The 19,233-nt window shown below is 39.8% G+C and overlaps 1 protein-coding gene across 3 annotated transcripts in view; it reads left to right on the top strand.

The window, feature by feature from the left end:
* Window positions 1-681: 681 nt before the first annotated feature.
* Window positions 682-19,233, top strand: part of acss2 (acyl-CoA synthetase short chain family member 2) — a 70,389-nt gene continuing 51,837 nt past the window's right edge. For 2 of the 3 annotated variants that reach the window (XM_068000414.1, XM_068000413.1), the window contains exons 1-2: window positions 682-989; window positions 1,458-1,653. In XM_068000414.1, the coding sequence (XP_067856515.1) occupies window positions 860-989; window positions 1,458-1,653 (326 nt within the window). In that variant the 5' untranslated portion in view covers window positions 682-859. The remainder of the gene's footprint in view (window positions 990-1,457; window positions 1,654-19,233) is intronic. The other variant, XM_068000415.1, reaches the window with a different exon arrangement.

Genomic DNA, 19,233 nt, shown 5'->3' with positions numbered 1-19,233 from the left:
AACTCCTCAAGCCTGTTCAGACATTCAATTAGATCATAGCTGATCTGTATCTTAACTCCATCTACCTGCCTTGGTTCTATAACCCTTAATACCCTTGCCTAACAAAAATCTATCAATCTTCGTTTTGAAATTTTCAATTGATCTAGACTCAACAGCTTTTTTTTTTGGTGGAGGGCAGGGAAGAGAATTTAAAATGTGTGAATTGTTGTTCATGGCCTGGCCTGCACTTTCAACTTTTACCCCAAAGTGTAAAATGATATGACATGGCTTCCCAATTTCACCAAAGTGCTGCATTTCATAAAGCAAGCACACAGGAGGTCGCTGATGCCACCCGTATGACCATCTTGCTTATGCCCCAGCTCCTTCAGTGATACCTTGCCTGATACTGAAATTGTGAATTGTGCACAGCTCCCTCATTAACTCCAGAGCTGAAGCTGAAGCTGCAGCTCCTCCTACTCCAGCTCCACTGAAGCTCGAGGGTGGGGCGCTGATTCCAGCTTGTCATTTGAGGACTGGAGCCACCTGACGAAGCACGTGGGACTCTCTGAGCCTTGATTGGCGCAGCTCCTGGATTCCTGCTGCACCATTGGTGAAAGTGGAAGAAAGGAACCGGGCTGTGATTGGCGGCGGCGGGGGGGGGGGGGACGGGGACGGGGACGACGCTGTGACCCATGGGCGGGGACGCTGCGTGTGTCGGGGGGCGGGCGTTCGGCTCAGGGTCTCCGCTGCTCTCCTGTGAATCCGAGCTCTGGGTTGTCCCTGTTATTCTTAGGGGACGCGGCGGTGCAACTTTCTCCCTGATCTCCAGCGGCGATCGGCTCAGTTCAGCACAACAGTGACCGTCTCGCTGACAGACGTCATGATTCCTGACAAGACACCTGTTGAAGGAGACGTCTATCATGCTGCTCCTGAAGTTGCCAAGGGAGCTCATGTCCCGAATTTCCAAAAGTACAAGGATCTTTACTTGCAGTCCATACAGAAACCGGAAGGTATAATTTGCGTGTGTGGTACATTATTTATACTTTTTGCATCCTGTAACATTTCATGTTCGCACTACATTTTGTTGTGTTTTCAGAGTGTTGAATTGTCATTTTCTAGGAGGCCTGCGTCCAGGTACTTTGGCCTTTTTGGTTTGGTCGGGGCGTCCATCTGAATAACTTGCACGATATGATCGAATTCATTTTTGTTTCCGTACCGTACTCGCCTGGTACAGTGAGCCGCGATTTTGCAACTTTTCAACTGAAGCAAAGAATAGTGATAACGTGAAACGAAGCCAAAGAAACCACGTTCTGAAATAGCAAATATTTGCATGTTTAAGAGGAGTTGCACGTACCGAAGTCAAAAGTGCAACTATTATCTTTGGATAAGAAATTAACAGTTCACAGCAGTTCTATCTCACTTTAGCAATACATTGTTCTGCATATATTTAAGAAATCTTGTTTTAATTTTGTATGCAGAGTTCTGGGGGAAAATTGCAAAAGAATACTACTGGAAAACCCAAAAAACTGGCAGTTTCTTGGATTATAACTTTGATGTGACTAAAGGGAAAATTTACATAAAATGGATGGAAGGTGCTACCACCAACATATGCTACAATATCTTGGACAGAAACGTTAATGAGAAAAAACTGGGGGATAAAATTGCATTTTACTGGTAAGTGGTGAGTTTGCACCAAATTGAGAAGTTGATACAAGCACACTTTGTGATCTTGATGTTAGAATGCTGTTGGAGTCAAGGTAATTGTATTCCAGAACCATAAAAGCTTACTGTTCAGAAGGAGACCATTTGACCCATCTTGTCTGTGGTGGCTGTTTACTTGAGCAATCCAAAACTAACCCCACTGTCCTACTCTCTCCTCATAACCTATATTTTCATCTGCTTCAAATATTTGCCCATTTTTCCTTTGAGATGCCATGGTGTCTCCCACAGTTATTCCCTGTGGCAAAACATTCTGTGCTCTAACAACTCTATGTAAAGAAATTTCTCCAAACACCTCACTTTTAGTCAATTTTAAATTGATGATCCCTTGTTACTGACTCTCTCAACTAGAGGTAAACAGTCTTATCCTACTCGCCCTATTGGTTTTAAAAACCTGTTAGATAGACATCTTAACCTTCTTTGCTCCATTATGTCAAGTTTCCTTATAGCTATAGTTTCTCATACCTGGTATATTCTTGCTGCAAATTACTGAAGGACACCAGCATTTTTAACTTAAGTATTATCCACACTTAGCAAAAATATTCAAATGTATGAGGAGGAGTTTAACCAACTTGTAATGTATAGAAGTTGACTTGATAAGCTTCATGTTACATAAAATATTTTTATCATGCCAGTGCTGTTGAAGCCCTATGCTATTGCTTGACCTTTTACATTATTTGACACTGGGAATTGGATACAGGGTCATACTTGAACTTTTTGGTTGGTGCCACAATCTGTGAAGTTGGTACTCTGAATTAATCCTTGCTTAATATATACTGACTTTAGGAGAAAATTTTATGCCATTTCTGGTTTAAAGATCATTTTAATATTTGTGTCGGCCAGACTTTTGTGTTGCATTATGCTTGTATTGCTTATTAAAATCCTGTAGAGTTGATGTATTTGTGATGCTGGCTGTCAACAGGATAGCTGCTCTCATTTTGCTCCAGTGGATTTATATATTGGACCCAGATTGTAGGTTGTAAGTTCAATATAAATAAGCCATTTGATAACTCATCTCAGGATTTTAAAAAGGAAATCAAATAGGAATTGATTTTAAAATGTTTTCTAGCTCATGCAAAACACCATGTTAATTTCCTTATTCCAGCAGAAGTCATGATTTGTGACTTTTTTGAATCAATGAAAATGCCAGTATTTGCTGACAGTGATATATACTATGATATCTGATAACTTGCTTTAGATTTATATTTTTAAACCCTGTAACAGATTGTGATCAGAAGCAGATGTTTAAACCCATGCTGAAACTTCTGTTTCTTGGCACTGACTGCTCTGTGGTTTCTTGCACTTAGGTTCCTCTTGTTTTATTCCTGTGAAAATGTAAGAGTGATTGTGCCTGCTTCAAATGCAGAACAGCATAATTGTGCAGCATCTTTCGAGTTAATAGACAGGAAGCTCATTGAGGAGATGGCGTGTGCATATCTTTTGAAGGGAACACCCTTCAGTTTGCCTTGTACCAATGTAGTAGTGAACCAGTGTAGGCACAATCATATTTTAAAGTTTTATACTTTTAATTTCTGTTTAGAGGATTGCTAGGGACTAAGTCTGTGTGTGTTTCTTTTATACCCATGCACTTTTTGAGATCTTGGTTTAAATTTCAAAACTGTCCATGGTTTGACATGAGTGAGTCTATCTCACTCAGACTATAATTCTGATTAGTATGGGAGACAAAAATGCCATACTGATTGCACACAGTTCGAGGAACATTACTGGGGGTATAAAGGGAGCTATAACAAGTATACAATCCATGCCGTAACTAGCCTAAGGATGTTCTGTTTTTAACACATCTTGTGAAAAGTAAAAATGTGCTATTTCCTTTGTCCCTAATATTAATGGAGAAGGAAATGAAATTGGAACAGTTATAAGTCGGAAAGAAGAAATAGAGATCAATTGGAATAGATTTGGGGAGGAATGAGCTGGATAAAAATGAAGCCTTAATGATGCAGTATTCTAAAGCAGTAGGAACAAAGTTGGAGATGAACAAATAATTAGAGATGCCTAAGAAGCGAAGATTGCTATTGAGAAGCGGTTCCTCGGACTGACAGGAAGTAGAGTAATATGTGGAAACAATTTATGTTATTAGTTTTGCTGCCTTCAGCTGTGTGTGTGTGGTGTGTGTGTGTGTGAGCGCGCGCGCCCTGAGGTCAGGATAAACTTTAAACTGTGTGCTGCTTTGTTTTTTTAAAAAAAACACAGGGTGACAAATATCCCAGTGGCGAAGCAACCAACTGATGATCAGTGGAGTGGGTACTACAGGCATGCATTGATAGAGTTGGCAGATTGAGTTCATGTTGTCTGTCTGTTATTGAAGTACGTTGTTGAATTTATGTCACTACAAATTTAAGACGTGAAAAAAAAATGACTGCAATTGCACCTATTCATAAAGGTGATCTACAGTTATGGCTAGGCTTGCTTGCAGCCAGTGGTGTTGAATAAATGGAGAAGCTAAACAAATGCTTTTTGAAAAACTTGCAAGAAATTTATAAAGTGGACTTGCCTCAAAAATAACTTGTACTGGTATAATAATGGCCCAGGTTGCTTCACAAAAGGGGGAAAAGATAAATGATTGAGAAGGAGAGATCAACCAGTGTAGGTGACAGAAGGAATGATAGTTTTGAGGCTCTTTGTGGAGAGATTTAGCTAGATCGAGGTTTTGGAAGAGAATTCCAGAGTGCACTGTTGTACTGGCTGAATGCTAATGTTAGAGCTGGGGGAAAAGATGGAAGGGGAGGATATGCACAGTAGTCCAGAGTCAGAAGAGTGGAGGATGAGAACTGGATGTAGAACTGGAGGAAGTTAAAAAGATAGGATGGAGCGAGGCTGTGGAGTTGATGTCTGCCTGCAATGGGCTAGTATTACTGGAGCAAAGGTGAGAACAGTTGCGCTCCACAGAAGGTAAAGTCTCCTCTTATTCCAGACTGCCACAGAGAACATCAGCAACAACAGTCAATCTTCAGTTTGCAGATGTATCAAGCAGGTGACTATTTGTTTGCCAGAACAAGTAATCCACATCACTTTCCCTATAGACAACTGGCAACAGCACGAAAGGACAGCTTCAAGAGGTCCAAAGGGTAGGATTCCCCAAAATCAAAGGCATCATTGATGGCACTCACGTTGCCCGTATGTGCGCATAACAGTTGTTCCTTCATGAGCCACAGTGGTTAACACTCCATGAATGTTCAATTTATCTGTGACCATCAGCACAAGATCAGGGAAATTAATGCGTGCTTTCTAGGTAGCAGTCATTACGCCTTCATTTTAATGGAATTTACAGTGCCCTCATTATTTGGCCCAGAAAGAAAAATGCAAGATTGGCTTCTCAGAGACCACTGATAATCTCTTAGAACCATAGAAAAGATACAGCACAGAAGGGGGCCATTCGGCCCATCGTGTCCGCGCCGGCTCGAAGAACAACCAGGTGCCCATTCTAATCCCTCCTTTCAGCACCCAGTCTGTAGCCCTGCAGCTTACAGCACTTTAGGTGCAGGTCCAGGTACTCTTGAGCACTGGGTATTGACCACTGCTGATCACATGCAATAAGCTACAAAATGATTATTATGCACACAAGAAGTAGCACTTTAGATGCCTTGACAGATTGGGGTGTCCTATATAGCCTGGTCAAAGTCTCTAGGATTATCGTGGTGTGCTGTACACTGTACATCTTTGAGATCAGAGTTATAAGTATGCAGCACCCAAAGGACAACAACAGATGAGTGGGAGAAGACAGATGTTCCTGCTGCAGAAGCTCTTTTTTTTTCAGATTGCTCAAGCTGTAAACCAGGCTCTAGTTGACTTTGCCTCCTAAGTCTCCCATCCACTTATTGTGGCAACAGATTTCTGTCAATTTTGATCACCACTTCACCAAAAGCACCTTCAGCTACAATTCCTTTTAGCTGTAAATAAAGTACCAAGGATACATAATTCAACATGGGCACAGTTTAACTGTAGTGCAACTGGTGACGCTATATGGCATATATAGTCTGAACCCTAAACTCATGGCGTTGTCGAGTTATGGGATGATTCATCTATAGGCTCCACCACAACCACAGCTAGTGACTCCTCTAACTTATTAAATAAATTTCCTGGGTAAGTACACCTGAACTGATGTTTGTGATGGGTAGCAGTCTGTGATACAAATTCTGAGGGATACTGGCAATGCCTGGTCCACGGGCAAATCTGAAGGATATAAAGAGAAACATCAGTTACAATATTGTCATCAAGGCAGCACTTGAAATGTAGCTTATAGCCTAATGTGTCACACGCTATTGTGATTGTGTGTATGCTTTCAGGGCAGTAAGGTGAGAAGAACGAACTTGAGAAGAAAAGTGCTAACCATGAGCTGGATGTAGGCCTCTGACTTCTCCAACATCAAAACCCTCACTGCAGGCTTAGCCAATGATTTGGAGGGTAACTTCCTCAAAATTGCTTTGACCGACAACTAGGAAGTCCTGCTTCAGTTGGGGCTTGCTTTCTCCTGTTATGTGCAGATTTTGCCTGCAGTCAGAGAAACTGAGGTGAAAACCTGAAATTCTCAGTGGCACATATGGCTGCTGATTTGCCATTATTCCCCGTCCCCTCCCCTTGCAATAAGCAGGTCAGGCCAAAAAGAGCCCTTCCATTGGAGGCCAAAGAAGAAAAGTGACAGATGAAAGGGTGGTCCTTTTGGAAAAAGAGGGCTCCCCTCCAGGCAAAAATTGACTCTTTTGAAGAGCCTTCTCCAAATATTGCTGGGTCAAAATCCTGGAACGCCCTACCTAACGGCAGTGTGGGAGCACCTTCACCACATGGACTGTAGCAGTTCAAGAAGGCGGCTCACCACCACCTTCCCAAGGGCAACAAGGGATAGGCAATAAATGCTGGCCTTGCCAATGATGCCCATATCCCAAGAATGAATTTTAAAAAAAGAATGCTATGTATCTGCAATGTGCTCAGACCCTCTATCTGTATTATTGGGAAGAGCCTTCATTTACATCAAAACTGATGCCATACAGAGCCTAGTGTATGGGAGATGTACTGGCTCTGGGGTTTATTATAGTGCACCAGGCAAATAGAACACTGGTTTCAATGTCCCATAACGTGTGGAATCTGTATCTGATGCATGCCAGAAGTATTGCATTATCTTCTGCAGTCTTCGTTTCCTTAGGCAATCTTGCACTGCAGGCTTTGACCCTTCATCCAGATTTCTCAATTTAAAAAAAAAATCCTGATTCTTTGTGGTTGTTTACTGCATTATCTTGTTGGAACACTGAAACTACCTTATGTTCAAATGTTTCATCCATGCTACAAATATGAAACCAGAAATTTGTTTTGCTTGTAAGGCAATAAATTAACTACTTTATTATATTTGACTGGTTTTGTTGTCCGGTTATGCTTAAATGTACTCAATGATTCGATACTTTCTTTAGTCTCTTAGGCATTCCAATGCTTTTCTGTAATGTGATGTATTAATACACTATTATGCACATTATAAAATTGAGATCTATGCATCATTTAGATGCCTTGCAGGATTATAGATTTGTAAAGATAGAATCCACATTTGAGAGTGGGGAGGATAAGAGATGCATCCTTCGGCAAGTAGAACTCTCTTGTATGAACAATCTGAGTGCAGTTATTGTTATTTGCAGAAAATGTACAGAATAAGTATATAGCTGAGTTCTGCAATTTCTGTTAGGAAGACCAGAGGCTCTATATTGAAATTAGAGTAAACTGATTGCCCACAATGAATAAAAGAATGTGCGGTTTCATGATACAGGAGTGTTATTCAATGCATTCTATAAAACCAGGCAAAAAAGAATCAAAAATATCCTCCAAAAAGTCAAATAAAGACCAGACCAATTAACCATTAAAGCTCAGAAATGAGTGACTATTCAAACCAGGCAGAAAATGTTAAATTACATATTTGGGAAAAATAGGCCATTATTTTTAAGGAGGCATAGAATGGGCAACAAAGCCCAATTCAGTAATTGAGGATCACAAAAGTATTGAAACTGGAGTCCAAGGTGCCTAAGAGATGGTTAGGCCTATGGAACAAAATATTATTGCAGGGAATTGCAATACTATAGAGACAACTGAGTGGGTAACTTTTTAAAATCATTTTTGGTATGAACTATTTAACTTTGTATTTTCTATTAAATATACTTATTAGTATAAACTGAACTGGCTCAAAAATTAAAATGATTGCTGAAACCAAATTGAAAACATCTTTTGTGCGATATTTGTTTAGTTTTCTGATGCTTGCTGGTTGCTGATTGGTAGCTGCTTAGGAAACAATGGTTGCTACTGCTTCCTTGGGTGAAAAAAGGTAGAAAAAAGCTACCAATTAGCACAGTTGTGATGTCAAAATTGAGACATTGAACAGCCAGTCATCAGGGAAGGGAAGTATGGCCAGTGGGGTGGGGGGTTCCTGTGGATGGGAAATGAGGGTTACTGTAGAAGTAGAAATGAAGTGGGGTAAGGATAGCCTGTGAGGGGGAACAGCAGCCAGTGTTGGATTGGATGGGGGGCTGGGTTGGAATGTGTTGTGAATGAATGGGAATTTGAACCGGTGGGGGAATGGGAATGAATGCAATCCATGATTTACTACTCAGTGGGCGGGTGGAAAGATTGGGTCCAGAATTCCCGCTCCGGAGCGGAGAGATGGGTAGGTTTTGCTTTCATTTCTCATTTTGCTTGGGTAATTGTTTTGTTCAGCTACTGAGCCTTCCAGTGGTACTTAAGTGATTCTTGCTACTCACCAGCTACTTGGACTTGCTCTTCCAATCATTGTCTTCCAAGAGTTTTGTGGAATGGGGAGGGTTCCCCATGTATGCTTCTTTGGGTGGCAGAGGTAAGAAGAAGGGAGTTGCAAATTTAGGGAGTGGAGCAGGGGCCCGCAAACTTTCTCATCGGGGGTTGTGGGGTGGAACCTCACCCAGAGAAGGGGGATGCAAATTTGCTCTGAAGGTGGGAGTGGATGAAGGCTGAATGCTTGATCAGTGTGGTGGGAGGGGGGTATTTTGCTCAATTAATGTTACCCAGCCCCACATGCTCTCTCCGGACAAAGCCAACATTATTTGGAAGGACAGAATCTATAATTGTGCTGCTAAATGTTTTTGACTGTTCCAGTGGACACAATCAGGAAGCTTTACAATTTCACCATTACACTGTACTGAATTTCTAGTGCCAACTTTGGCTTGACATTCAACAACAACTTGCAATTATATTATGTCTTTCACTTCTCTGGGTGAGGTTCCACCCCACAACCCCCGATGAGAAAGGTGTAATCATACGAAAATGGACGACGAGCCAAAGAAGGAGATATTAGGAGGGGTAACCAAAAGCTTGGCCAAAGAGGATGATCGTCAAGGTGGAGAGGCAGAGGGCTTTAGGGAGGGAATTTCAGAATGTAGGGCCTAGATTGCTGAAGGCATTGCCACCAATGGTAGAGCGAAGCGGCGGGCTGCACAAGAACCCAACATCAGAGGAATGGAGTGTTTGGGGGGAGAGGAGGTTGTGGGGTTGGAAGAGGGTCTTCTGTGAATGTTCTTTTGTTTAAAAGATAGGTACCTGAAGAAAGTTCCATGTTAAAATTCTGCTATTTTCCAGATGTGAATTCACAGAAAATCTCTTGTGGTTATATAAAATTAGCAAGGAAAGCTCCTTTTTTTATAAAACTGAAGAAAAATCAGTATTGCAATCATTTTTCTTGTCTGCTTACTGCACTCATAACTCACAAGCAGTGCAATTTTTAAACTAATCTTGTATTGGTGTACAGATTTAATCCTGCTTTATTTAGTATATTACACTGCAGGTACTGTTTATTTCCAGAGACTAGGTAAAAGTAGTGGGAAAGTGTTGCATTATTTTTTTGAATAGTTGGTCTTCTGGTATATCTTTCCATAATGTCAACAGTTATCTGAAATTTGTTAATACTGATACTTTTAGACATTGAGAGATTTATGAGCAGAAGTAATTACACTGATGTTGTGCAGAATGTTCCACTAAAGTTTATTTTACAGCAAATTCAATTGGATCGAGGGAAAAGCAGCCTGATTGAAGATGTAATTGCATGACTGGTCATTGTGAAGGCTACTTGTGGAGATTAAGTTTAACATAGTGGAATATTTACAAATAGTACGTCTGGTTCTGTCCAGAAGAAATTATCAATGTAAAATGTTGGCGACCTAAAAAGTCATAAATTGGATGCACCGTGTTCAGAAACGAACTGCTCTGCAGAATTGTGATCGTGAAAATTTAGAATACAGACAGGACACCAACAGATTAAGTAAAATATTTTCTGTATACTGTATTTCATGCAGACAGCTAATATACACTACTTTCTATGTTGTGGTGTTGCTTCCTCTCCGTATTCATATACCCTTTGTGTGTGCATTGGGCCAAACTACCTGTTTGAGAAAATTGTGAATTCAAGACCAAAGAGTATACAAGAACTTTTCCTTACTACCTACTCTTCAAGCCCACTGTTTCCTTAATGTAATGTATTATTGGGCTCCATTTCCTACTTGCTATGGCTAATTTCACAGGCTGTAGTTTGATTATGCTTTATACTATTATTTCAGTTTCTCTGTGTGCATATGCACAAGAGAGCTACAGTACAATATTTAAGGAGCCACTGTGTGAATGGAGAAAAAGCAGTGTGGTTGGTATGTCTCAACTTGCCATTCACTACCATTCCACTTATCTCTCTCTTTCTCAACGGCCTTGTTGCTCTAGTGAATTATTCAGAGATTAAGGAGGTCAATAGCTTTCAAAACCATTGAAGCCAACAGTTTCAACCACGAGTTTAGGATCTGTCATAAAATTTCAATTTAGAGGTTGACCAGATTTCATAGTTTCTAAAGCAGGGTATGCCTTGAAAGATATGCATTCCAAGATCTTACGAGAAGTTTAAAGTAAAAGAGAAGTATAATATGTGTACGGATGAATATGAAATGGAAATCGTAGTCTTGATCTAGCCCAGAGTAGGTAGACTGCTTAATTGTCTACAGGGAATGTGAATGCAATAGCTCTTCTCAGAAATAGTAAGAATATGAATCAAGAGATGGATAGGTTAAAAAATATTTGGTTTCCTGTGTAACTGCTTAATATTTTCTTTGTATGCCAAACAAAATGAATAAGGTTATTGGTGCTAAAAAGGTGTTTAATCCAAAAAATATATTTTTATTAAACATCAGTACTCATTATACATTAAAAGTGTTTGCACAGCCTTTCTTGGGGATATTTCTCTGCGAGGTAACGTTGAGTAAGACATATCAAATTGTTGGATTTTTGAAACTTGTCAGTCTGATGGTGAAGATAATGGAGCATTCACTCTGACAATATTGAGCCAATTTAGAACTGATACTTCTCTGCATCTTCTTTGGTTTTGTCAGGCACAACAAATACGATTTAATGAAATTTTGCTGGTGACAGGCATCTTCCAAAACAATTTTAGCCCCCACTACATCGAGTTACATCGAAACTACAGCACAGAAACAGGCCATTCAGCCCAACTGGTCTATGCCAGCGTTTATGTCGCACACGAGCCTCCTCTCTACTTCATTTAACCCTATCAGGATACCCTTCTGTTCCTTTCTCCCTCATGTGCTTATCTAGCATCCCCTTTAATGCATCTGTGCTATTTGCCTCAACTACACTTTACGCTTTCAATTTACACTTTTTTATACTACATCAATAATATGGCAGGGGTTATCATTTAACAGTTGAACTTTATTAAAGGATTTGCTGACTCAATAAGTAGCTTATCAGTTAGCTTTGAACAATTGCTGACTGAAATAATCAATTGGTTTTAAATTTGATGCTGCAATCAATTATCAAAGATAACTTACCAGTAAATTTATTATCTCACCAATACATGAGATACTGAATGATCATGCTGTCTGAATTTATTATGGTTACTTGCTTACCATCAGCAACAAACGATTACCAACCAGTTTACCCTGCACTATTGTAGCTCATCTTACACCTTCCCACTGCGTTACTACATCTTTGTATCAGAGCTGCATTCCCTCAGTTTCACCAATTTCAGTCCTCCTGTACTCAAAAATGACCAAAAATCAAGCCAGATTTCTGTTAACTGTGCCCAAATACCCTAGGCCTTTAATGACTTAGTTCAGCTCATCTGACCTTACATGGCGCTTAGCTGACCATCCTGTCCTCAGCCTTGTGGTTCGTTGAAGTATATATTGAGACTGCTCCCTTTTGGAAACACCTTGGACTTCTCATTTTTGCATTATTCATGACTTTTAAGTCTTTCCCTGCTGCCACCCCTATTGTGCTGTCAAGCTACCTTTGCTGTATTTAGTCTGCAATTTTTTTCTTTTTACTCCTTATACTGCCACTTTCTTCTTTGTTTTTATTTTACCGTATCTTCCTGTTTTTATTATTATCTGTCTTTTGGCAGGGTAATGATTTGTATTTACTGTATTAATATTTTGTATTTGCTCTCTGTAACAAATTTGCTCTTTTTCTACCCCTCCATAAACTGAACTACAATTTAATTGAAATGAATTTTATGCAAAGACTCTTCTAACAACGTAGCCTAGCAATAAACTTTACTTTTAAGGTTCAAAGTATCAAAGTTAGAGGTTTTTTTTGTCCTGACTAGATCTACTGATTTATTTAATCAAATAACAATATTTTCTTAGGGAGGAGTTGATATTAATCCACTACTTTCATTTAGCACTGTCAGTCTGGCAAAAGAATAGAGTCCTGTAAGTTTTTCACATTGTCATTAATTAAATTGAACTATATTGGGTCAGCTTGATAAGAACATAAGAAACAGGAGCAGGAGTAGGCCATACGGCCCCTCGGGCCTGCTCCGCCATTCAATAAGATCATGGCTGAGCTTTGACCTCAACTCCACTTTCCTGCTCAATCCCCATAACCCTTGATTCCCCTAGAGTCCAAAAATCTATCTATCTCAGCCTTGATGCCTACTCTCAAACTGGTGTCACTTAAAATGAGGAAAAAAAACTAAATTTACACAAATAACAATCTTATTTCAGTTTTGGGCTAATGTTTTTCCTTTTGAGATTGCATAATTCTATTAAAGAAATGCGCTCTGTTTGTGTTACTGCAATACAAAAGACTATTTGCTTTTCAAACTTAATTGGGTTTACAATACGGTGGGGTAGATAATATGGTGCAAGGGCCACTTGCAGTTTCTTCATGTGTATCTATAGTCCCCATTCCACATTATGTAGCCTTTTTGGTGTTCTTTCTGCTTTTAAAAAAAATCAATTCGCAGATTATTAACACTTCTTGGAAATTGCTACATTTCCCCCCTTTCCTTGCTTCCCAGCTATTTATCCTTCTCCAATCAAGGCCTACTTTAATTCCATTTGTGAGCAGGGCACAAAAGCAGTTCAGGTTGCCGGTCATATTGCTGTATGTAAGCGACAACACAGTTGAGAGCAGAACATTATATTGTTGGAATCACTGGTGTGGTCCTACTTCCTACTAGTCGGTGATGCATGCACCTTTATGTTGCCCAACTGGTCCAATGTTGGCACTGCTATAAAAGGATTTGTAAATCTCCAAGATGCAATACATATTCTGCTTTCAATGCCCTTACGACTGCACAACCAGTTGTGATGCTATTTTGAACTCTACTCCCGACCACCATAATTGCATACTATTTTCTAATGTCAGTTTAGCACAAATAACTCTAAGCCAGAAGGTTGAGACTTGAAGCCCCACTCCAAGACTTGAGCAATAATCTAACCTGATGCTTCATTGTAGCTGAGGCAATGCTGAATTGTAGGTACCATCCTTTGGATAAGATGTTAAACCGAGATCTGTCTGCTTGATCTGGTGGTTCAGGTGGACGTTCAAGATACCATTCATTGCACTATTCGAAGAACAGCAAGGAGTTCTCCTGGTGACCTAGCCAGCATTCCATTCCTCAATCAACACTATGAAAAGAAACGATTAACTGGTCATCCATCTTATTACTGTTTGTGGGACCTTGTGTGCAAAATGACTGCTACACTTTCCCAGATAATAACAATAAGTGTACAATGTAATGGATTATTTCTGAAACTCTGGAACATCTTTGAGATGTGATCAGGCAAATTCATCTGTTCTTTTCTGTGCTTGGCAACACTATCTCAAATTGACCTGATGAGCTTCGCTGGTGGTCTCATGGTTAAGATTTGACATTTGCACTACCATGGCCCAGGTTCGATTCTTGATCAGGGAAAGTGTAATTTCAAATGTTGGCTCAGTAGGTTGTGGGTTCAAGGTCTTGAGTTCATAATCTAGGTTCACACTTCAGTACAGTGCTGAAGGGGGGCTGCATGCGTCCTTTAGCTAAGATGTTCAACTGACGTAAAATAGAAAATGCCAGAAACACACAGCAGGTCAGTCAGCACCTGTGGAGAGAACAAAATTTGTTTAAAATTGGACCAGCAACCACCACCTCACTTTAGTCTGTTCAAACTGTCAGCAATTGATGCCCATTTTGTACTTTTCTGCTGATGACCAAAGAATAATTCTACTGTTGTGTGATCCTGCAGTTCCTTACATAATGATATTCTGTCTTTGGTAATGAAGGCACTAGGGGATGGGCAACAGTTACATAGCATATTTCTGTATAGAAACTAAATGTTTGACCAGACACATTTCACTGTGTTAAAGATCCAGGGTGAAATGCTTATCTAATGTTCTCTCATTTTCATATATAACTTCTGTACTGAATAAAGACGTGGTAATAACAGGAAGTTCTAATCTTTCTGCTATGTTTTAATTCAAAGCCTAATGTTACCAGATAATATTTATAAGTACAAAAGGTAACTTTGAAAGGCACTGAATTTACTCTCATTATGACCGCAAATATGGTGAGAAATATTGTGATGTAGTATAATAAGGTGCGCCATATAATGTTTTGCAATGTGTGCTGGCAGGGTGCTGCTAGCTGTAACACTTTGTTTTGGAAGTGCCCAGATATTAGAAGATGCCAGAGTCCAATGTGCTGCTGCTTCATTGGCCACACACACATAATCTGTTAGTACAAGCACAACCCTAAGGAGGGAGTTGAATCTGTGTTGGTAAGTACATAGAGCAATTTCACTTTTTATTATGTCATGACATGCATTGGTTTCTAATGTATTGAGATGGCTTCAGCTGTTGTACTGGAGCTAGTATCAAATTGTGTTTAGATGTGGTTTGGACACAGGATTTCAGATTCAGTGGTGTTTATTTTATGAACTTGGGACCAATGCTGGTTTAACTTTGGCACCAAATTCAAAATGCAACAATAGAAACTGCATGCAACTACTACACTGTAACCCATGGTGTAATTTTAATAGCAAATTAAGCATGTATGTAGTGATATTTCTGTTTTATTTTCTTCCTAAGCATCACGTCACATAACACTGCTGATCAAAGAAAGAAACAGATTATACTTATATCAAGCCTTTCATGTACTCAGGACATCTCAAAGCACTTTACAGCCAGTAACATTTGTAATAAAACTCATAAGCAACTTGATAGACTCCCATTTTCATTTTTGTCTTTGCCTAACTTTATAAGTTAAATTCCTAAAATTCGTGTTCCCCTGACTTCAAGCCTCTATAAAAACGACAACATAAAAGAATGGTGGGTAATATTTTAATAAAGGTGCAGGCACGTTTTTAGGGGTCATTTATCTGGGCTGTGGAGTTCTGACTACTTGAGTTTTCTACGGAATCTGTTTGTATTTTTTTAAGTGCAGTATCTTGAGTGTCATGAGTCTGCAGATCTGAAATACTACATAAACAGGAATTAAACAATGAGTCAGGTTAATTTCCCTGAGAGAGGTTTTCAGTTAGTCTTTTTAAAGATATGTGTAAAACTACCAAAATATATTTACCAGTTTTTCAGCCTAGAATCATCCATGTTTCTAGATCTCTCAAAAGTTACATTATTATTTGCCAGGAGTTACATCTTTCTCTGTCCAATGTTCCTCTTCCATTATATTGCGGTATCTTGGATGCAGTAGCAAGAATTTGGTAAGAAGCAGCAGCAAGCTGTGAAAGTTTGATGAGAGGAAGCACGAGGTTGTAATTAGCAGTTGTCATTTGAAGTAGTTCCAATATTTTGATTAAAATGTGACTAACAGAAAGCACAATCGGGGGAAAAGTTGTTATCCTTTAAAGAGGTGATAACACACTGACAAACTGGAATTCAGTCAGTCTTGGTGACATGAGCAAGCCTAGACTTTTAGCACATGCCTCAGGACATTAATTTTTCCTTCTGCTTTTAGTGGAAAATAAATGTCTGAGCTACCTCACATCAAAGTTGGTGGCGGACACCCCAACACGACTGGGCAAAATATTCAGAAATGAGATCAGATAAAGTAACCTTTGCCGATATTTGTGTATATTGGCTGGAAAAAAATCTTTGCAGTAACTCTCAACCATCGCCAATGCAACCCTGCACAGTATTGTAGCAAGGTTGTATAGATTTATTCTAAAAGGGAATTGTTACAGTTTGAGCTTCTCCCAACACTTGTTTACTGCATCAAGGCAATTCCCATGGGTAGTCCTACACCTCTTATAATCTAAAACTCATAAACCTTGTGTATATATAGTGAATTACTCTGGTCCGGAGTTGCACACTGGAAAGAAGTACAGGATGCTCACTTTATTCTCCTGATGATAATTCTGATAAGCAGAAAAATATCAAGCCAACAGACTATATTTCAGGCCAAACTATAAGTTTAAAGACATAGATTTGTACAGAAGCAAAATAAATAGGCTGAAACAGCAATATTGGATTTAGCTCATTCTGATACTTAAAATTGTTTATTGAAAATAACAAAGCCTCAGGGTTCAAATCAAAAATTGGTATTTGTGTTGACCGGTTTAATCTTTTAGTTTTTATATTACCTAGTCAATTGTTAATTTACTGCTTGACCAACATTGGTCAATACATAATGCCCCTCAAATGCTTTGAGTGCCCAGAGTGACCATATTTGCTCACATCACAGGCTATTAAGCACCTTGGGATGTTTTACTATGTTAAAGGCGCTATATAAATGCAAGTTGTTGTTGCTGTTATTGAATCATTGTGTTGTGGGCATTAGTGCTCTGGGTAAAATTGTTATGCCAGTTGTCTGAATTAATGGAATCTTTGCTACCTAATAGATTTGTATTGCAGATATGCAATTGGATGAATAAAAAGACCATTTTCAAGAGCATCACTTGTTTATTTTGGTACTGTGAAGGGAGATTCATTGTGTGGCAGCAAAAAAATTCACCTTTTAAAGCAGTTGAAACAGGAAAGTGTTAAAGAAATGCATGTGTTGCCAAATTTGTAACATTCCACTCCAGTATACTGATAATATAAAGCATGTAATCGGATACTGTGTAGAATTTTGAACATCTTGGTCACAGAGGCTATCCAAACAGACTTGTGCAGCAGTGTAGTATTTGGATGCTGGTCACCATAAATAATGCTGATGCACCGCATGTAGCTGCTCGTGGCTGCTGCTTTCACTTTTACTTCATTCTGCAACTTTTTTTCTCTCTGCCATCTGCTTTTTCTCTTGAGTAACCTACCCTGGTGGGTGAGTGAACCAGCTATCTGCTTAGAAACCTCTGCCCATCCTGCTAATGAGCCATCTGTTAGGAGATATGCAAAAGAATTCTGGATTGATTCTCTCAACAACAACTTACATTTATATAGTGCCTTTAATGCAGTAAAATGTCCCAAAGCACTTCACAGGAGCATTATTGAACAAAATTTAACAACGAGCCACAAAGGAGATATTAGGACAGGTGACTTTGGTCAAAGAGGTAGGTTATAAGGAGCGTCTTAAAGGAGGAGAGAGAAGTAGAGAGGCGGAGAGGTTTAGGGAGGGAATTCCAGAGCTTAGGGCCTAGGCAGCTGAAGGTATGGCCACCAATGGTGGAGTGATTAAAATCGGGAATGCGTATGAGGCAAGAATTGGTGGAGCGTAGTGATCTTGGAGGGTTGTAGGGCTGGAGGAGGTTACAGTGATTAGGGAGGGGTGAGGCCATGGAGGGATTTGAAAACGAGGATTTAAAATTGAGGCATCCCCGGACCAGGAGCCAGTGTAGGTCAGCAAGTACAGGGGTGAGGGGTGAATGGGACTTGGTGCAAGTTAGGATATGGGCAGCAGAGTTTTGGATGAGCTCAAGTTTATGGAGGGTGGAAGATGGGGGCCGGCCAGGAGAACATTGGGTTAGTCAAGTCTAGAGGTAACAAAGGATGAGTGTTTCGGCAGCAGATGATCTAAGGCAGGGGCAGAGGCGGGCGATGTTACAGAGGTGGAAGTAGGCCTTGGTGATGGAGTGGATATGTGGTCGGAAGCTTATCTCCGGGTCAAATAGGACGCCAAGGTTGGTTCAGCCTGAGACAGTGGCCAGGGAGAGTAGAGTCAGTGGCTAGGGAACGCTCGAGTTTTTACTACCTGTGGGACAGTGACTAATGCCAACTCAAAGTGCTTCTGTTTGAAGACATTTGATGAAAGAGTATGTCAAGCTGTTGGTGAAATTGAACAAGGATATAAAATTGCTGCACCAGATAAACTATGTAAATATGGTGATTTATGATGCTACTGGCGTCAATCTCTAATGTGTGCTTTTCATAAAGTATGTGCTTTGATATCTACTTTAAGAAATGTCATCTGATGTGAGGAAAATCCTACATACTTCACCAAAACATTGCCACCAACTTATCCCTGGACTTTCTGTACATGTATCTCTGTCTCGTTTTCATATTTGCTCTCTCACTTCCTGCAGCTGGTGTCCTCCGATTGTCTTGTTTTTCTCTTGATTCACTATAAATAGCATTACAATTACACTAGCATCTGTGATCTCAGCAATATAACTGTAATGAACCCACACACATTTTTTAATTTAGAAAGACCTTTCTTAAAATAAAATCAATATTAACCATGCCATTGCTATCCTGTAATAGCTGCAATGATTATCTGCAATTTTTTAAAGCCTTTGTAAAGTATAATTGAAAACTGTATAGAAGCACAGAACAGTTTGACATTTGGGAAATGCAGATGGATTTTTGCATTAAACACCAATTAATTGGTGATGTTTGTTCTTTCATGTTTAAGAACTTAAGTTCTTAAGTCCTGGGTTTCCTCTACAAAGAACTCCCTCTTCAATACTGTATTCTTGATGCAAGTTGTTGTTTAGCAATAGGCATTTATATAGTACCATTAACGTAGAAAAACGTCCCAAGGCTTCACCAATGTGTAATCGGACAAAAATGGACCTTGAGCCGAAAAAGGAGATAATAGGATTGGGTGGGTGGGATTTAAGGAGGGCCTTACAAGAGAAAGGGAGATGGAAAGGCGGAGAGAATTTCAGAGTGTCGAGATTAGCCAGCTGAAGGTACAGTTGCCAAAGATGGGTGATGGGACGCATGTAAGGCCAGACTCAGGATCAGAGAGTTTGGGGGCAGTTGTAGGGCTGGAGGGGTTTACAAAGATAAGGAGAGGCGAGCCCATAAAGAAAAAGAATGAGAATTTTAAATTTGAGGCACTGGGGGATCGGG

Source organism: Heptranchias perlo, chromosome 19 (assembly GCF_035084215.1).
Source record: "Heptranchias perlo isolate sHepPer1 chromosome 19, sHepPer1.hap1, whole genome shotgun sequence".
NCBI lineage: Eukaryota > Metazoa > Chordata > Chondrichthyes > Hexanchiformes > Hexanchidae > Heptranchias > Heptranchias perlo.
Note: the sequence above shows the minus strand (reverse complement) of the source record. Positions and strands in the feature narration are given on the sequence as shown.